The sequence below is a fragment of the Crocodylus porosus genome, unplaced genomic scaffold, assembly GCF_001723895.1.
Source record: "Crocodylus porosus isolate Cpor-Errol unplaced genomic scaffold, CroPor_comp1, whole genome shotgun sequence".
NCBI classification, from domain to species: domain Eukaryota; kingdom Metazoa; phylum Chordata; order Crocodylia; family Crocodylidae; genus Crocodylus; species Crocodylus porosus.
The window spans coordinates 109,056,010-109,075,695 of NW_017728943.1; the positions used below are offsets into that span (position 1 = coordinate 109,056,010).

At 39.6% G+C, this 19,686-nt stretch overlaps 1 protein-coding gene across 1 annotated transcript in view; it reads right to left on the reverse strand.

Annotated features, from left to right (window-relative positions):
* QKI (QKI, KH domain containing RNA binding) overlaps positions 1–19,686 on the reverse strand; it is a 204,530-nt gene that overhangs the window by 61,887 nt on the left and 122,957 nt on the right. Inside the window, exon 4 of the mRNA XM_019549983.1 lies at positions 16,663–16,806. Within this exon, the coding sequence (XP_019405528.1) occupies positions 16,663–16,806 (144 nt within the window). The remainder of the gene's footprint in view (positions 1–16,662; positions 16,807–19,686) is intronic.

The window sequence follows — 19,686 nt, forward strand, 5'->3', positions numbered from 1 at the left end:
CAGATGCTGCTGAAGTCACAGACTGTAACTTACATTTGTAAATGAACAAAAATAATTAACAATATAGCATTTATTTTAGCATAATATAATTCTCTAGAGGAAAGAACTACTTCTGCTTACCACTAATTTGAACAAAATTTGATTTTCTAGGGAGACCAAGATCTAAAGTTACAACAATTAATACTAATATTAATTACACATGCATACAAAGACTCTCTGTTCTTTATATAAAATGTTCCCAAGAAGGAGCATTGTATGACCCTCTCGACCTCTTACATCTATTCTGAAATTATCTGGTTAACTGCACAATTAATTTAAACTGGTTACATGTGCAAACTAACTATGATGCCTTAAAAAGGTCCTACTAACTATGAAATTATTGCCGGAAAATGTGTAATAACTTTATAGCTGTTTCTATACAGCTTCAATTTGCACACGTAACCTGTGGACCAGTGTCTGGGAGACCATACCTGTTGTCTCTTAGGCAGGAGGGTGTACCACGCACATGGGGTGCAGCCAGGGCTGAAAGTCCTGTCAGCTGCTGAACTCACAGCTGTGGGAACTTCCTATTTGCTGAGACAGGGGAGGATGTTGCTTCCAGGCTCCCACCATAAGCAGTAGTGCATAAGATCTTATGCTACATCCCACAACCACACTTCCTCTCTGGGAGGATAAGCAAAAATTTGTCACTGATGGTAATTTTTTTTTATTTGTTTCTAGTATTCTCTTTTTTCTACCCTACCAATATAGATAAGCAATAACAACTGTGGCCACATGTACCAAGAAATAAGGCAAGAATCTGTCACTCAAGACTACTTATAAAAGTCTTGGTTGCTCAAGAGACTTCACGAGGAAAAAGAAAAAGAAAAAAAAAAGAAAGAGAAGAGAAAAACAAAGATAATATGCCATACCTGTTCTTAAAGGAAAGAAGGATAGGATGGGACAAGAGGGGACTATAATGAAAGGAACTACCAAAATCATTTCTTGACCTATATAATTTTCTTATCCCACCAATAAGGGTTTAATCAAAGATGCACAGTGTGAGTATATTCCTAAGAGAATGTACCTAACAAGGTGGCCAAAATGTACAATGTTGCTGGTTTGGTTACACAAAAGCCATGTAAAGAACTTCTCCCCTACTCTATGACATGCCCCTGCAGTCCAAAACTGTACTGGCAAGTTTTGCAACCACATTATAATCACAGCAAATTAAGCATTACTACTTGCCAGATTTCCCCTATTCACTTGATGTATAATTTACTGATGACTGTTTCCTGGGAAAAGATCTTTTTATGTCAGTGTTCATTGTGTTCATTATCCCAAACTTGATCATGTGTTATCACCCCAGGTCTCCATACATCTCTACAATCAGAAATGTTTGCCTCACCTTCCAGTTTAATAGCTTGAAACTTCACCAACACAGAGTCATATTCAGCATAACATTCATTACTGTTCATAGCTGACAGGAAACCCTTTCACTTCAACTTTGCAACTGGTTTCTTGAATTCTTTTTTCTTTAAGCAAAGAGCACAGTTTTGGAATATCTAGTATATCTGAGAGGTGAAAGGTATCTTTGTGGAGAATGGAAAGTGGGGGATATTGAAGGTTTGTAAATACATTTTGGTTGCCTTGTCCTTGAGACCAGTTCATAAATTTTGACATACTAAGATGTAATAGAGCTATTTATGTAAACATGCATGCAGTGAAGTCTGTGAAGAACAGACCTTCAGTTCATTTGCTTTCTATCTGAAAGTGGGAATGAACTGGTATTTTAAGTAAATCTAAGAGCAAACTAAAAAACAGTAGAACATGATTTGATGCGTTTTATGGTGCTTAAGAATCTGTTGTAAAAAACAGCTTTCTTAACTCTGCAGTGCTTATGGGCAAAGAGACAGTATTAAAGACAACTTTGAAAAAGACTGAGGAACCTAAAAGAATTAAATATTTTTAACTGAATTACGGTGTAAATTATTTAGACTTTGCAACAAAGAGTGTCAAAAATCAACTGCATCAATAAAGCTAATTTTGGTGACAAGTCACTATTAGTTCACAGGGTTCCTACTACTGCACAACGATGGAAAGGGTAGCACTGACCTTAGAAAAAGATCTTTTTATGTCACTGTTCATTGTGTATCCAGGTTCAAAAATGAAACACTGTAACAGTGCATCAAGGATAACTCTTAGTAAAATACAATATAATTTATTCCCTTGGTAAAAAAGAGGCTGAGATGCTCATAAAATTACCAATATGTTATGGTAGACAGTGGACACTACTGTGACTGCTAAATTCACACCATAATCACCTCAGAAAAAAAACTGTTCAATCTATATAAACTTCTACCTAATCATTTAAACAAAATTTGACCATATTTGAAACTACCAGCTTTCTCCTTTTTTCTTCCCACTTTTACAAACTAGATGCAGTCCTTGTGGTTATTTGGTTCCTATCTTTCCTAGAGTTTACTATATTAAGAATGACTTGCAATACCAAAACATGAAAAGAATGCTTATTTCTGTGTAAAGTATACCATTCTCTTTCCTCCACATTATCCAAGGTTTGCCATTGTAACATACCAGCACTGACCTAAGTGAAGTGTGGCTGACTGTCCTAAAAATGGACCTCCTTCTTTGAGTTCTAACATGTCACTCATCCTAAGAGGTTTGTATTTGGACTTCTTGGCCCCATTTTACTACATATTCTCTCCAAAGTCCTTAAGAACAAAAACAATCCTTTTACTATTATTTTAAATTCTGTTATTTTCTCAACTTGAGAGCTGCATAACGCAAGAAGAAATGGACTGGAGTGTGGCCATTGCTTGTGCAGTTCTTACAAACAGGCTGTATTATATTCTTAACTCTGACAAGAAGATAAAAACCAGCATACTACACTGGAGCAATAGACTACTATTCAGAAAAATAGAAAATATATAGGTAAAGTGCTTAATTTCATCTATAAAACTGCTATTAACACAGCAACTAGTTTAAAAAAAAAAATGAAGGTGATACTACACCAGGTTTTCCCTACTACACTTGTTAAACAGCAGTTAAGTATTTGAGTTATTTCAGCTTAAATTGTTTGGAGCCAAGATGCTCGGTATCCAGTGTGTGGCCAGACTAAAAATAAAAACACCATTCATTTTTCTAATATTTAAAAAAACGAAAATAAGCAATAGCCTCCCATTATAACTAAGGTCATGATGGAATTAGAAGTTATTAAGCAACTTGTGCTTGCTTTGTTTATTAATATCTAGCCACACTTGTGTAAATATTACTCATAAAACAAAGTTGGGGAAAAGGTGTGTAAAAATACTTCTGTTAAAGCTAGCTCATGAGCAAATTCTGCCAATGCTATTGCCTTTTTATTATTTATGCTGTTGTTTCCTTCTGTACAATAAGTAGCACTGATTAGCACATGTACTCCTAATTTAAATGCTACCACACTCTGCCATATGTAAGTACATTTCAGAATATTTCTGCACATAATGGAAATAAAATTAGCAAAAGCATAAGAATGGTATCTAGTTTAGGCAGTGTATGCGAGGAGAAGGTATGAAGGGGTCCTAATTATTTCTTATCCCAAAGGTCTGCAACATGAGCATAACTAGGATAACGAACATTCTAGGAATGGAAACTGTAAACAAAGTATACATTGCATTAAACCCAATTAAATCCCATGGTGTCATCTTCTATAGCCGTTGGTAAAGGGCACATCTGTCACTCAGAAGTCCTGTGGCATTCCACTTACCTGTCCCTAATATGGAAGTGAGTGATGCTCTTTACAGTAATTTGTTATTACAGGTTACACTTTTCACCTTCTCTAATGCTGTAAGAGACAGTGCAACCTGTTTGCAATATAGATGAACTCTAATGGAGTTCAGAACTTCAAGGGAATTATCTGTAGCTGCTTTAATCAGAAACATTCTTCAGTAATCATATAACCGAATTTTTGGAACTTGGGCACAGAACAAAATGTTTACTGATAAAGAAGAGCTGTAAAAGCAATGTGCTGGTTTTGCTGATGTTACGTGGTTCATGTGTAAAAAACTTCTAAATATATATACTTTTTCAAGTTAAAAGTATCAGGTCCCAGCACGATCAGTTCTTCAGTTTGGAGGACCTGAAACTACTGAAAGGGCACTTTCAACTTAAACTTCAATACTCTCAACTGGGCCTAGAAGGACACTTGTTAAAGTTTTTATTTCCAACAGTAGTTTAGTGTTAACATGCCATTTGCCTCCTCAATTCAGATATCACTTGGTATTTATAATAGTTTACAATATTTTCATACAGAATGGAGTGAGATAAAAATCAAACGTTTGCTTTGAAGCTAAACTTTCACATGCAACTTACTTTTGCATATTTTCTCTTATCTGCGTCTAAACAAGATGCAGCATAATATAATCTTTAAATTAAATGAATTTTTTGTAAAGATTCCTAGTTTTAGACTCATAAGCATCTGAATGACCTATGAACTTTATCTTGGATGTAACCAAAAAGTAGATCTCATCATCAACAATTTATCATAAGGCCTTCTCAATGTTAAAAACCACACCAGCATTTTCTGCACATACAGTAAGCAGTGTTAGAAGGGACAGTAACAGACAGACACTGATGTCGTTTACTTTTTTTAAGTGATGTATACAGGAAGTGCCTGAGAAAGTGATCAAGCACTAGTTGTATTCTTATTTTATACCCCCCAAAATTTCTTCAAGTGAGAATGACCTTCTCATTCAGAAAAATAGCTGCTCTCTGCAAGATAACTGCAAAATATTGTTCTAGAGTTAGCAAAATAGAACTTATTTTCCTAACGCTTTTCTGAATCCAAATTTCTCTCAAATTGTTGACATCATTTTAGAGCACGAAAAAAGGTCCACCATTCTATTCATTCTGGACTACTTTTTCTAAGCCTGTGGGTATTATCAAGGTCCATCAATATTCTCCAGTAGTGTTTGGCACAAGGATTTTTTTCACTTGGCCCTTTTCACATGTTCTTTCAGTTGCACAAATGGCCTTGCTTGCGATGTCAGATGATATTACTACATTCTTGCCATGTCCCAGAGAACTCTATCTTTTCTGAAAGACTCTGAAGACAAATAATTAATTCTGACAAATCTCAGTATTTGTAATAAATTAATTCCGTTTAACACAGTATTTGTTTTCAGAACAATTAAGAAATCTGTATACATCTTTGGTAATTTTCATTATTCATATACACAATTTAATGTGAAAGTAACATTTAGTTCAAGATTTGGCATTTGTTCTTTAAGTTATAAAATGTTAGGGACACAATCTTGTTTAAGCCAGTGAATGTAACTGTTGCCTTGCAAATTCATCACATTCCCTTCTGGATCCTTTCCCTCTCCAATGGCTAACATGTACCTGCCAAAACAAATGAATCATTTGCGGCATTTGTATAAATAGTGAAATGTGCGTCAGCACTGAGAAAACGGCAGCAGCACACTTTTGAACTAAAACACATGAAAGCTGTTTTAGTTCAGAACCACATCACCATTATTTTCTGTGCGCTGACATGCATTTAGTCATTTATACAAATGTGTATGACGCAGCATGAGGCGCATCAGCTCACGTGCTCTGCAGACTTGATTAATCAAGCCTGCTCATATGTGCTGGATTTCCAGCGCATTCAAAACAGACAAAGGTATATGTATAAATACCCTTAGATTCCTTTGCCTTCCAAAGTTATCTTTGAGCTGGTAGATGCTAGCGTGCTCCCTCACTTTTTTTTTTAAATAACTCTTAGTCATGTTTTCTTGTGATACTACAAATGAACACTGAAAAATTATCCATATTAGTTGTGCTGTTATTTAAGAGAATGAATGCCATCAGAAAAATCAAAGTCTTTTGGTGCAACTATTTAATGACTTTATTGTATCCATCTTCTCTTGTTCCCATAACATAGTTGATGGCTATGCCAAGCAAGAGAGGCAACGGAACACACACTTTTTTACATCCGTATTTATCAAACTACTTGCTGAGAGCTTTACTGATATTTTTGTTATTGTACCATAACACTTCATGACGCACCTGAATGAACCATGAACATTGTGAAAGGTTCTTATATCTATAAAATTAATGGTAAGCATTTGTTGTCATTTAACATTCTTCATTATTTTTCTTAAAGTGAAAATGTAGTTGACACATGGTCTTCTAGGTCCAAGCTGAGCATGCTCTTCCTTTAAGTTCTGCCTCAACTCACTTCCTTTACTCAGCAAAAGATTCTGCCTGCCACCAAAAGGAATGCAGCATATTGCTAGTTATGGTCACACAGATCACTTCTCTATTATTTTGACTATAAAGTAAGTTTTCTGAAGGTTTTTCCTGACTCCACACTTTGTTGAAAAGCTCTGATAATTTTTATGGATGCTATTGCCACCATGAGCTTTTAATACTTCCTCATGAGACAGGCTTCAAACTGCCAATTCCTTGGGCTGTTTGTAGTACTTTTCTTATTTGTATTTGCGATGCAAGTTGTTATGCTGTGTAGTTCCATGTTCATTTTGGGGGGGGGGGGGGGGGCAAAGCTTCTGGTTGGACTGGCCTGTCTAGAACGGGGTGGGAGGCTCAAAATATGATGCATGCGCCCAATCTGGCCTGCCATGTGATTTCAACTGGTCTGATTAATCGCATCTGACCCCAGTACACAGCTGGCCCTGATGTCCTCCGCATGGGGCTCTGCCCACTCCTACCAGGGCAGCCAGCACACAGCTTCCAGGTGGGGCTGCTACTGCTACAGCTGCCCAGGGAACTGCTCAGCTCCCCCAGCCTCCAGCAGCTCCTTCTTGTGTGTCCCTGCTGCAGCACTCTGGGATGCAGGTACAGAAACAGTGGTGGGTGGAAGGAAGTGACAGCTGGGCAAGATTGTGGAGCCTGAAGCATAGGCTCCATGCCATGCCCAGTGGGGTGGCAGGAGCATGAAGCCCGGGTCAGCCCAGTTCCATTGCAAGAAGCTTCCCCTCAACTCATGTGTGGCTCCCAGGATTCATGCACCACCAAGGGAAAGCCCCATGCAATGGAGCTGGCAGCCTTCCCAGCTTCCTACTTCTACATGCAGCTCCAGGAACTTTTCTGGAAAGGGAGGGAACTACATGAGATAGAGCTAGACCAGTTCTGCTTGTTCCCTCCTGGCAAAGTCCAGGGAGCTGCATGTGGTAGCAGGAAGTGGGGCCAGACTGCTGGCTCCATTATGTGGGGCTCTCCCCGCCCTGGGCATGCAGCTCTGGCTGGGTCCCCAGAACCTGTGTTTATGACACAGGGAGAACCATGTGATGAAATCAGGTTGGCCTGGCCCCACTGCCTGCTACCACATGCAGCTCCCAAACCTGGCTGGAGTCATGCACCACCAAGCAGCTCTACCTGTACAGGCCCTCAGTGTCCCAACGACTTGCAGCCTGATGCTGCTGCTGTTCACCATGGGGGAACACGTGTGTATGTGCGCACATCTTCCACCCCCTTACCATATCCACACCCCTCCCCCACCTCCCAACACTCTCCCCCAATCCTGCACCCCCCACCCTTCCCCACACACAACTATACCCTACCCACACCTCCCCTCACAAATCCCACACACACCCCACCACCTCAACCACACCCTGCACATTCCCAATGTACAAGAGTAAGACTATTTTGAGCCATTATGCAATCAATCACCTCAATGTACACTATGCAGACACATGTAAATACAGACAAAATATTTTTAAAATTAAAAATTGGTTATAATAGATGTTTGATTTTTAGTATATTATTTGGGCTTTTTCTGGCTCAAAGATAGCACCCCCCCCCCCAAGTACTTCCAGGGGCAGGGGAGTACTTCTGGTGGCAAAGGTTAAGGATGGGACTTTCAGTTCCAAGATGGAACCACAGGGCTGGGCACCCATCAAGGAGTAGGGCTACCCTTGTGGCCCTCAACAGCTCTCTAAAACTCATTAAGTAGCCCTCCAGCTGCAATAAATTGCCCACCTCTGGTCTAGAACCTCCTTAAAGTGCTTTACTTGTTACATTTTAATTTTTCTGTTAGCTTATTTCCTTGTTTAGTTATACTCACTAACAGGAATAAGCTTGCCAGTAAGAATTCTACTGAGTTGATAAACTGCTTCACTATCTCTCTTTCAGGGATTGCTTCACATTCTTTGGCAATTGTTATCCATGTATTTCTTTTGTTTTTTTTCCTGCTGCTTTGTTGTAAAAAGGCTATTTGGCTATTCTTTTTCTGGAAGAATTTTTGAGCTGTTACTTGCTTGAGTTTGTTTCCATTTTTCCATACAATTCTATATATCCTCAATAAACCAGTCCTCAAGTCCACTTTTTTTGGAAATCACCTATAGGTATTACATCTACGATAATTTTCTTCAAAGAAAAGACAAGGACATAAAAATACTGACTTCCTGAGATAAGTCCAAACCTTTATAAACACCTGAAATCTGTTCCTCATATCAATTTGAAATTGTTAATTTTTTTAGCTTTTTGTTCTTCATTTCTTAGACAGGGTTTCATTTGAGTGGGAACAAGGTAAGAGAGGATGGGAGCTTTTCATTTTTGTTTCCCTGAGGTTCCCCTCTTTCTTCTTTCTACTTGGATGAATTTTGGTCAAAATTTTGCTTACTCCTGACTTCTCTTATGTTATATGCTTGCTTTTTAAGAAATATTTAATATTTCCTTTTACCAGAGATGGTCAATCTGTTTCCTAATAGGTCTGTATAGAAAATTCCAAATTACCACATGGAAACCATATATTTGTATGAGAATTGTGTTGTGAGCCACCAGTGACAAGCCCCGATACAAAAAACAATTCTAAAAGTCTTTACCGCCCTAATTTTACCAATTGCTTTTTATATTTCATTATTTGATCTCCAACTTTGGTATAGAAGCCTCTCATTTACTGTCATACTTGAGAAAACTGAAAGTCAATGTTTCTAATCAACTGCAGGATCTATCTTCAAATGTATCCTCATAGCTGTCTGACATATATTATTATTATGCATACAAAGTTTGAAATCTAGTTTGGAACAATCAGATCCTGGTTCTCAGTATGTAGATGATTTTTTCCTGCTTTGGAAGTCTTAACTAATGCTACTACATGTGAATGAGCCATTTTTTCTTCTGTTATGGCTTTATTTTAATCCTTTTTGGCAACAAATCAGCAACTGACATTTGCTTCTTCCAAGGAGTTTGAGATTATAGTCTCCAATTCTTTCATCACTTGTTTTGTCGCACAAATTTTCAATTTTGTTTTGAAAAAATGATATGCAGTAAATGGTGTTATAAATACCGAGATAAAATTAACCGAAGTTCTCCTTTAAACAATGGAATTATTTCCAATATCCTACGGCTAAATTCAGGATACACAACACCAGACTGTAAAAAGTCATAGCATCACAGGAAAGTCAGAGTGGAAAATACCCCACAAGTTCATCTGGTCCAGCCCCCTGGCTCAAGGCAGGATCATCTCTGACTAAACCATCTCAGCCAAGTCTCTGTCCAACCTCTTGAAAACCTCCAAAGATGGAGCTTCCACAGCTTCTCTAAGTAGCTTGTTCCAATGCTTGACTATCCTCATACAGAAAATTCCTCCTAATTTGCAACCTAAATTTCCTGCATTGTAGCTTGAGGTTATTGCTTCTAGTCCTGTCCAAAAGAGCCATAGATAAAAACCCATTTTCATTCTCTCTGAGATTACTCTTGAGATAGACTTCATAAATTAGTAAGGCTGGAAGGGACCTCAAGAGGGATCGAATCGGGGACTGAACCTGCAACCTTCAAACATTTATCTACCTCAGTCTTCTCTTTTAGGGACTAAACAATCCTAGTACTTCCAAACCTTTCTCTCTAAGTCATGCTTCTCAGGCCCCACATAATTTTTGCTGCTATTATGCTGAACCCTTTCAAATATGTCCACATCCTTCTTGAAGTGTGGAACCCAAAATTGCGCAGTAACTCCATGTGAGGCTTCACCAGTGCTGAACACAGCAGAAAGACCACTTTCCTCAATTTGCAAAAGATATTCCTGCTGATACAAGCCAGCACACTTTGAACTTTTTTTTTTATTATTATTAAATGAGTTCACACTGTTGACTCAGCTTCACCTTACAGTCTACTGAAACTCCCAGGTCTCTCTTTGCGGTACTGAAGCCTAACCTCTCATTCCCCAGTCTATATATGTGTACACAATTATTTCATCTCAAGTGCTAGTCTTTCCACTTGTCTGTGTTGAATCTCATCTGGTTAATTGTGTACCATTTTTACTGGCAAGAAAGGTTGTGTTGGATTCTAGCTCTGACATCCAGAGTGCCTGCAACTCCACGCAACTTGGTGTCATCTGCAATAGGCACATAATTCCATTATCCAAATGATTAATGAAGATGTTGAACAGCACCAAATCCAGAAGAGACCCCTGGGGAACACCACTTGATATTTCTTCCCAATTAGACATTGAGCCATTGATAACTACTCATTGGTCAAGATGATCTAAATATATCCATGTTATAGTTTCATAGTTTCTAGGGTCGGAAGGGACCTGAGTAGATCATTTAGTCTGACCCCCTGCCATGGCAGGAAAGATTACTGGGGTCAAACGACCCCAGCAAGGTGGTCATCTAACCTCCTCTTAAAGACCCTTCATTTTAGTATTTCCTTAGCTTGATATTGAGACTGTTGTGAGAAAGAGTAGCAAAAGCCTTGCTAATGTCAAGATGCATTACATCCACTGTTTCCTCGCATTCGCAGAGCCTGTCACTTGACCACAAAAGGAAACAGGCTGGTCACACATGACTTTCTCTTGGTGAATCCATGCTGGCTGTTCCTGATCACCTTATTCTCTGGGTGGTTCACAAAAGACTGCTTGAGGACCTGGCCAAGAATATTTCCAGATATCAAGGTCAGGCTCACTGATCTGTAATTCTCTGATCCTCTTTTTTCCCTTTCTTAAAGATGAGCACTTTATTTGCCCGTTTCCAATCATATACAACATCACATGACTCCACAAGTTCTCAAAGAAGATAACTAATGGCTGTGGAATTAATTTAGTACCCTGGGGTATATATCCTATCTGGCTGTGTTGACTCAAAAGCATCTAGCTTCTCTACATTATCACCAGCCTATTCTGCCAGTACTCCAGGCTGCTTTTCTACTTTCCTGTCTTTGCTGTACTCATCTGATATCTGACCCTATTTGTGAGGACTGAAGTAAAAGAAGGATATTATAAAGTTTAGCCTTCTCTGCATCGCCCATTACTACACTGCCTTTTGCATTCTGTAAGAGATTTATGGTTTCTCTGGTTTTCATCTTACTTTTCACACTTGTAGAGAGTCCTTTTAATTGTTTTTCAGTCCCTTGCCAGTTGCATCTCAAATCATACTTTGGCTTTCCTAATTTTCTCCCTGAATGTCCATGCGATATCCTGATATTCTTCTCTAGTACAATGACAAAATTTCTACTTGTTGGCTTCCTTTCTGAGTATCAACTCATTGAAGAGGTTGCTACATAGCCAGGATGGCCTCCTGTTGCACTTACAATTCTCTCATGATTCTAGCCTTACTGCTATAGTAATCGCAAAATACCAAATATACATACAAAATTATCCCCAATCCTCTTTTTTAAAATAGATGCAAATCTTTCCTATCCATTGCAGCCTACAAACACCGTAACAGCCTATGCTGTAGAAGGTTTAACAGTGACAATCTGGGAAAATTACTGTTTATTCTTTTTTGTAGTCCTCTCCTGTCCCATTAGATGGAAATAAAGAACAACCACTCATGTTATAGCTGCTCCTACCCAGAAGCAAAGACAAAAGTTTTGGAAGAAAATGCTGCCTGGTTTAGGTTAAATCAGCCCTTCAACTCTGGATATTAAATAAAGCAGCATATGGAGGTGCCAAATATGTATCACCATTCCACAGAATAAAAAAGTGGGATACAGGATGGGAGAAGACAGAGAACACAGAACCGCTGATAAGTAATTATCCCTTTGTCATAAATTCATCTTTTCCCATCTTACAGAAAAGACAATTGGGACGACAGGTGGATGTAACTATCAAAGAGGGATATGACATCTGTATGGATAACATGAATAGCTACAGACATCATCCAGCTGGCCAAGTTTATTACATCTGTGCTATTATGATCATGCAGCAACTTAACACAACAAATGATGCAGCCTCCACTGCACAACAGTCTTGGAGGAATACTTCCTGACATGAAGGGGACACAGGTGATTACCCTGAACAGAGACAACATGTGATCTTAGCCTATAAAAGGCCGAGAAGTAAAAATATATAGTTTTAGACCAGATTTCTTTTGTACTGACCCACAAAAGAATATTAACTTTTAAGAACGTCAGAGAATGGGGTAAATAAAACTTTAAATTTAACATCCAAAGAAGTCAGACAGGATAAACGAACAGAAGACAAGTGGGCTCAACTTAGGAATAAGCTACACAGAAAGGTACAGTTCAACTTTAACTAGAAAAAAAGTCACACTTCAGACAGACTGCCTTATCTTTCTTGATTTTCAAAAGCAGTTTTGGGTGAATAATAGGAGGAAAACAGCACCTCAGAACTGAGTGAAGCAGACCTACAACAAAAGTGCCAAATTTGGAAAAGGCCTAGTGAAAGACATGGAGGTTCAGATTTCTCAGAGAGGGATGTGACTGCTGAGCTAATCTGCTCCTGAATTATTCTCTCCTTGAAGAGAAATATTACAATTGTATCCTAAATAAGGTGGTGGAGACCTGCGGTTGAGCAGATTACAGGCAACAACTCTGGTAAGGTCCCAGAAAACTGAAAAAGTACCAAAAATAGCAAAAATACCAAAAATAGTGTGGATGGGGGACTGTGAGGGAGTGGGGCCTAGGAGCGGCCGTATACTCCCTAGAGCCCCCTACAATTACTTCAGGTAATTCAGCACCCTCTGGTTCTCACCCGCCACGACTTTGATGATAATTAGTTCAGAAAGGAGGCTGCCTTTATTCCCTAGTGGACGGTGTGAGTGTTACCACCCCTACTCCGTATGGGGTGCCTCAGCGCACCCTTGCCTTAAGGGCAATGCGTGCCTCCAACCTCCCCTTTAGCATGCCCCAAGCCTCGCAGTTGTTCCTTAGATGTTGTTTGGGTCCCTTGCCCTTTGGCGCCCTCTCCAGCGCCCCTCAGCCTCATCCTGCCCTGGCACCCCGGGCCTGTTGCCCACCTGGCGCCCCTGGGGCTTGTTACTCCCCGGCACCTCTTTCTAATCCACCTGAGCCTACCACCCCACTGGCACCCCTCTACCGGCACCTCTGGGTCAGTCACGCGCCTGTCGCCCTTTTACCGGCGCTCCTGGGCCAGTTAAGCAACCTGCACCCCTGATACTGGTGCCCCTGGGCTGCTGCTGCGACCTGCACCCTACTACCGGCGCCTCTGGGTTTGCCGTGCCCAGGCCTCACCCCACAGGGCCTGTATCTCTGGTTTATCCTGCTCCTTGCCCTCTGTGGAGCCTTTGCCGCACTTCCTGTGCTTGTTGCCCCTGCTGGGGCCCTCTGCCGTGCCTCTCGCGCCCGCTGCCCCACTCCAGGGCCTGTGCCACGCCTCTCGCGCCCTCTGCCCCACTCCGGGGCCTGTGCCACGCCTCTCGGGGCAAACCACTGTGCCGACTGCGTCACATACTCCGTGCCCCCCCGCTGGGCACCAGGAGCCCCCAAGCCACTGGGGCACTCCTGTGAGGCCTCCTCATGCCCCTACAGCCTCACCCAGTCCTCTGGTGTAACCATAACACAAGCTGAGCCCAAATGGCTGTAACAAAACCAACAAAGAGCCTTCTCGCTCGTAATGCAAACTCCCAGCCCCCAGCAGGGCTTCCAGCGTACCTCTCTTCAGGGCTCTCTCCTCCTTAGCATCACTGCGGCCGGTCAGCAAGGTAAGGCTGCAACCACCAACTCAGGCCACTCAGCTCACCCGCATGGCTCCTGCTCCTGCAGCTGCCTGAAGGGAACTCCTCCTGGGCCCAGGCCTGAGCTGTTATAAAGGGCCCAGCCCTGCCCCCTTCCAGTCACCTGACCCACTGGTTGCCATAGCAACCCACAGCTGCGCTGCCCTGTTGATTGACAGCTCTGTTACTTACTTATCTAAGGCACAGGACACCTCAGTGCTCCTGTGACAGGGACCCAGGCAGTTGGGCGAGTTTGATACCCTGGGTCTAGATGAAACCATATAAAAGGTGAGTGTGAAATAGGTTGGATAAAGGTACTCAAAAAGAAAAGTACCAGCAATAGTGAAATATAAAGCCAGGAGGCAGTATATGTTAGGGTCTGGCCCATGTTCTCATACTGCTCAATACCTTCATTAATGACTAGGAGAATGGAACTGAGTATATACTTAAGCCATGGCTGCCACCAAAATAGCTGGGGAAGTAGACACTTTAGAAGACAAGATTAGGATTGAAAATGGCCTCATTTCAAAATTTCTTTGACTTTTAAACAACTACATTTTTCAATTGTCAGATGAACCAGACGCATTAATAAAGCAGTAATAAACCTAGATAAGTTACAGTAACAAAGGCTGCTTGCAGATGTTAAAAGCAGCGCTTTAAACTTGGCACGTTCCTGAGCCAAGCCCAGCACATGCCCAAGAAACAGCGTCTTTGTTGGGCCCAACTCTGCAGTGTCTGTATGGATCAGGCACTTAAAAGGAACAAAAAAGCCCCATTAATTTAATAGGTGATTGTATCAGCTTTAGCTAAAAGCGCCAAAAAGTGCTGCTGACGCACCCGATCTATACAGATGCTGCAGAGCTGGGTCAAAGTAATGCACTGCTGCTTCTGGTAAAGCATTTTTTTTAAACACCTGCAAGCAGCCATAGTGTATCAATACACACTACCAACAGATACCCAGACATCACAGATTCCAGAACTGTTAAAAGCATCCAATTTTTCAGTATCTTTCAGGTTAACAGATTAGATAGTGTCAGCCTCTTATATTCAGAAATTTAACTCTAATCACAGCTGAACACTGCCTCAATGCCAATGGAACAGACCTTAAAGCCAATGAACCAGAATGAGTTGAGACACCCCCGCCCATGGCAATAATGCCGGAGTCTCAGAGAAAGGGCAGCAGAAAAAACTGGAAACTGGATTTTTATTCTGCTGAAAAACTCTGACCATGTGCTGAAGCTCTGGGGCTGTCAGCATGCAGATTCAGAAACGCAATAAAAATTAGCTCTCTTTCATGTTTGGGAGGCTAAGTGACAGAATACTAATGAAAAAAACCCTCTTAATGTGTTTATATAACTTGATGGCTTGAGCTCACATTTATTGAGGTAATCTGCTCAACAGAAAGTGCACTTTCTTAAGCCTTCATGTGTTAAATATTAAAATACATAACAATAGCTTGATTAATCAGCATAAACTAAAACTTTTAGTTCAGAATACTGGAACAGAAAGGGACAGATATTACAGTATTTAATCCACCAAGAGTAGAAAAATGTTTTATATACAAATGACTTGGAGGTACAGGACCCATAGAGAACTCTGTCGTTTCTATTACCATTTAAAATGGCCAATCAAATATCACTCAAATGTGTTATTTGGCTTGCATTTACAAATACTAGTTATAAACTGCTGAAAAAGGATTAGTGGCAATGGTTTGATTTAAAAAACTGGATATGTTAACCTCTTTTAATATCTTATGGTACACAAAAGGAAGCTCATTCACTGCCTGTTATGGATGGCCAAAAATAAGGAACAAAATTAATCTTATTCCTTTATAGCCTACTTCAGACCTAACATTACAACTCACATGCTTTACAGATCAATTCATTTCATAGATTTCATAGACATTAGGGCTGGGAGGGACCTCGGGAGATCATCAAGTCCAGCCCCCTGCCCAAAGGGCAGGAAGTCAGCTGGGGTCATAGGATCCCAGCAAGATAAGTATCCATTCTTCATTTGGGAGCAAAATACTTATTTGGTACTCCAAATATCCTTTTAATAAAAACACGGTGTTCAGTTGCTAACGCATACAAATTTCAGCACTAAAGACCTGAATGATAAGGAACATTTACAATAGTCACATATACAAGCAATATTAAAACAAATTTAATTTCCCTCAACAAGTGTAAAAGTGATAAAGAATCTGTAAAAAAAAAAAGACCTGTTGCATCTTGCTGCTCTGACAAATTTCTCTGAACAAACTTTAGCTTCTATGAAATATTCTCATTTGGGCAGCATCTAAAATCGCAATACGAATTGGAGCTCCAACTCCACACCATAATAAAAGTTGGCCCACTATTAGCTCTCTTAATGACTATAATGATTTTCTGGCATAACCAAAACCACTGGCCAGCAACAATCACTTGAAAACAAAACAGTACAACTCCTAGTTTTTAAACAGGCTGTAGAAAAATTGTGCTTACATTTTGTTACCAAGTACCTTTTTCTCTCTAGCCTAAAAAGATCATTTTTCTAAACAATAAGGAATTACTCCACTGGAAATGTTATAAACTAATTTTGCTTATTACTTTCTAAACCGCAGTACACTTATAAACCAGCACAAGATTAGGCTATAGAGCCAGAATCTGCTAGGCTACAGCTTTTTTTCTTCCTACTAGAATGCTACTTGAGATCTGCATTTCAGAAGTCACTCCTTAACATTTAAGACAAAAGTATGGATAGGATTACTTACTGCAGGTACCAGTAACTTTTTTACTTCTTCAACAGCCCTCTTCAGCTTGATTTCTGCTCTGTTTTGAGCATCCTCCACAGTGATTAGTACATGTAAATCTTCATTCAGGTGTTCCCAGTTGGGTTTGCCTCTATTTTGTTCCTCCTTTAAAAAAAAAAAAAGAAAGAAAGTAAAAATCAAACAAACATGGAGTATGACGTATCGTTACACTGGCTACTGAAATTAGAAACAACAAGAACAAATCAATTTCATGAAATATAAAAATAATATTTTCAGTCAAAAACAGCAAAGGGGGCTTGCTACTTAATACATTACAATGACAAAGAAGGAACACCTTGGTTTTATTGCAAATTATATGAGCATACTGAATTTTCAGAAAATCTCTTACAGGCTTACCTTATTTGGGGGAAAATGAACCACTACAACTTCAGATGCCTTCTGGCAAGTGAGTATAGCTTAGAATTTTTAATTGCAAGATATAATACACCAAATACACATGAAAAATCTCAAGCAAAATCTTAAGAAACTCTAAAATGTATTCATTTTCAAAGCAAAGAAGTAAAAAAAAAAAATACTGGGTTACACATATAAAAGAAAATCAATTTCCTACTGAACTAATTCTTCTTCAGAAATTATTTTTCTTTTAGGATAACCATAAAAGGAACAAAACTTATTTAAGAACAAGCAGTCACATGGTATGGAGGAAGAAAATAATTTATGGAAAGGAATAACACTTCAGAAACTGTTCATAACACTGCTCCCTAGATCATTTTAGAATTAAACAAAGTGAATAAGCAGATAAATAACCTGGCATTTTCAAGTGAACAGTAATGTAGGCACTCACATTAATTACTCAAGAATTTGTTCTGTTGCTTTCCTCCAGAGTGCTAAGAAACTACATTTAAAATACCTCAAGAGAAGTTAGTTCACCCTCCATAGTCATTCTACAGAACTTCTCATAAGCAAAGGAATGCCAATTGCCCTATTTACGTAGTACCGTATCTGTGCTAAGTTTTAATATTACCTTGAGGCAGAGTCAAAAATATATTAGAAATAACTGAGTCAAGAGTTAGTTAAACAGAAAACTCTACAAAACTTGACATGTTATTTGATCTTACATACTTATAAGTACCAATTTCTGTTCCAAAATGTACAAATATAAAACACTGGTTTATCTCCAGGCCAATTCAATTGGCTAGGATGACACTAATTAACCCTACCTGTCTTAAATAGAGAACAAAGTTTGTTAGTATTTTCCTGTCACTGAAGTATTCTAAATAGGAAATATTAAACAGTTACGATAGTGTGGTAATATTAAAATACAGCTAAAACTGTGCTGTAATTGTTACTGAAGAGAAAGATTTATTGATTACAGACGTAAACACTTTATCCTACCCCACATGGCCAGAGGCATTTTTTAACAACTCTTGAAATACAGAAAACATGCTGGACCTAACACAGGGTCTCTCAAAACGCCTTGTAGGACAAGCCTAGTACTACTAATTCATGTTTTAAAGAAATGCTAAGCAAACCGTGTCAGTTCAGAACAGACTTTTTATTCCAAATTATTAAAAAATTCTTCTATTAACTCTTAGCTTTTCTTTTGGTTTGTGAAATGTCAATCAATGTAAACAAATTCATCTGGCAATCCAGACTTAAAGTACCTGAATCTACACCAACCTGAACTGAAAGAATATATTATTTTACACTTCATTTATATGTTGTAACGATAAAATGTTCTATTGAATGAACAATGAATATCAATGGAACTATTTAAAAAACCCCAAAGTCTATGAGAACGTGTCTCGGGACTTATTACATTGGAGGAATGGAAGCCAAACATATTAAAATAAAATATACTGCTAAATACAAAATGTGGAGTAATGATCTCTCCTGACATACTGATATAAAGCTACTGTGAGTTTTAAGAAATGTGGTACTTAAACGTCTTCTCTTAATAATATTATTTTAAGTAAATAGCACTGACTGAAAGTTACCTATGTGAACTTCAGAAGCCTACATTAGAGAAAAGTAACCTTTCATTTATAAAGTCTTCCATGAGAAGCTTAACTAATGATCTACAGAAGCTGCAGGATATCTGCCCATTCACTATCATGATCAAAGCTTCTGTATCTGTGTCCATCTAGGATGACTGGCATTTAAATTGGTAGTTCTCAACCGGGGCACCACAGACTGCTCAGAGGTGCCAAAGCAGAAGTGGCCAGGTAAAAACTACCCCACATGCTCTCCCTGTAGTCTGGCTATTTAATTATCTTAAGGCAGTCAAACAAAGTTGCCTTGTACTGTGCAAAACTTCCTGGTCCAGTATCCCTTATATTCCTCCCAGAAACAGATGTTGGAGTCCACTTCTCTTTCTTGGAGGACTGTAGTGCCAGACCAGGCAGGGTTACACAGCACGAGGCAGCTCCTGCCTGCCTTAAGCTGTTTACAGGCTCTTCATGCACGAGCTATCACATGCAGGGCCAGCTGGCTGTGCAACAGACATGTAGGGCAGTTTCATCTGGAGGCAGCAAAACCAGGCTAAGAAGCACTGAGGTAAACTGAGGCAGCACCAATAGTGGTTCTCAGCTGAGGGGGCTGCCACATTCAAGTAAGTGGAGGTCAGGTATCATGACCCTGAAAAGGTTGAGAACCACTGATTTAAACACTTCAAATTGTTTTTTAATTATTAGAACTGGAAGAGTACTCTTTTGCCCACCATGCCCCCCACACCACCACCCTGGCAATAGGAAGAATTTGCTCTTCTTTCTCTTGTGCTAAATTGTGAGAAGCTGACACGAAAAGGAATGTGCCACAGCATCTGGAGGCACGACTGATGAAGAGTGGCACCTTGAGAACACTGTCAAGACGACTAAGTTCAAGAAGGACAATGACAAGGAAAGCTATTCCTGGGTAGCACAACAGTGATAAAGCAACCAATCTCTCTTTAAAAGGTGCATGTCTGCTTGCAGTTTCAGCTACCTCCATTTAAGACCAATGCAACTGTAAACAAAATAAACAAAT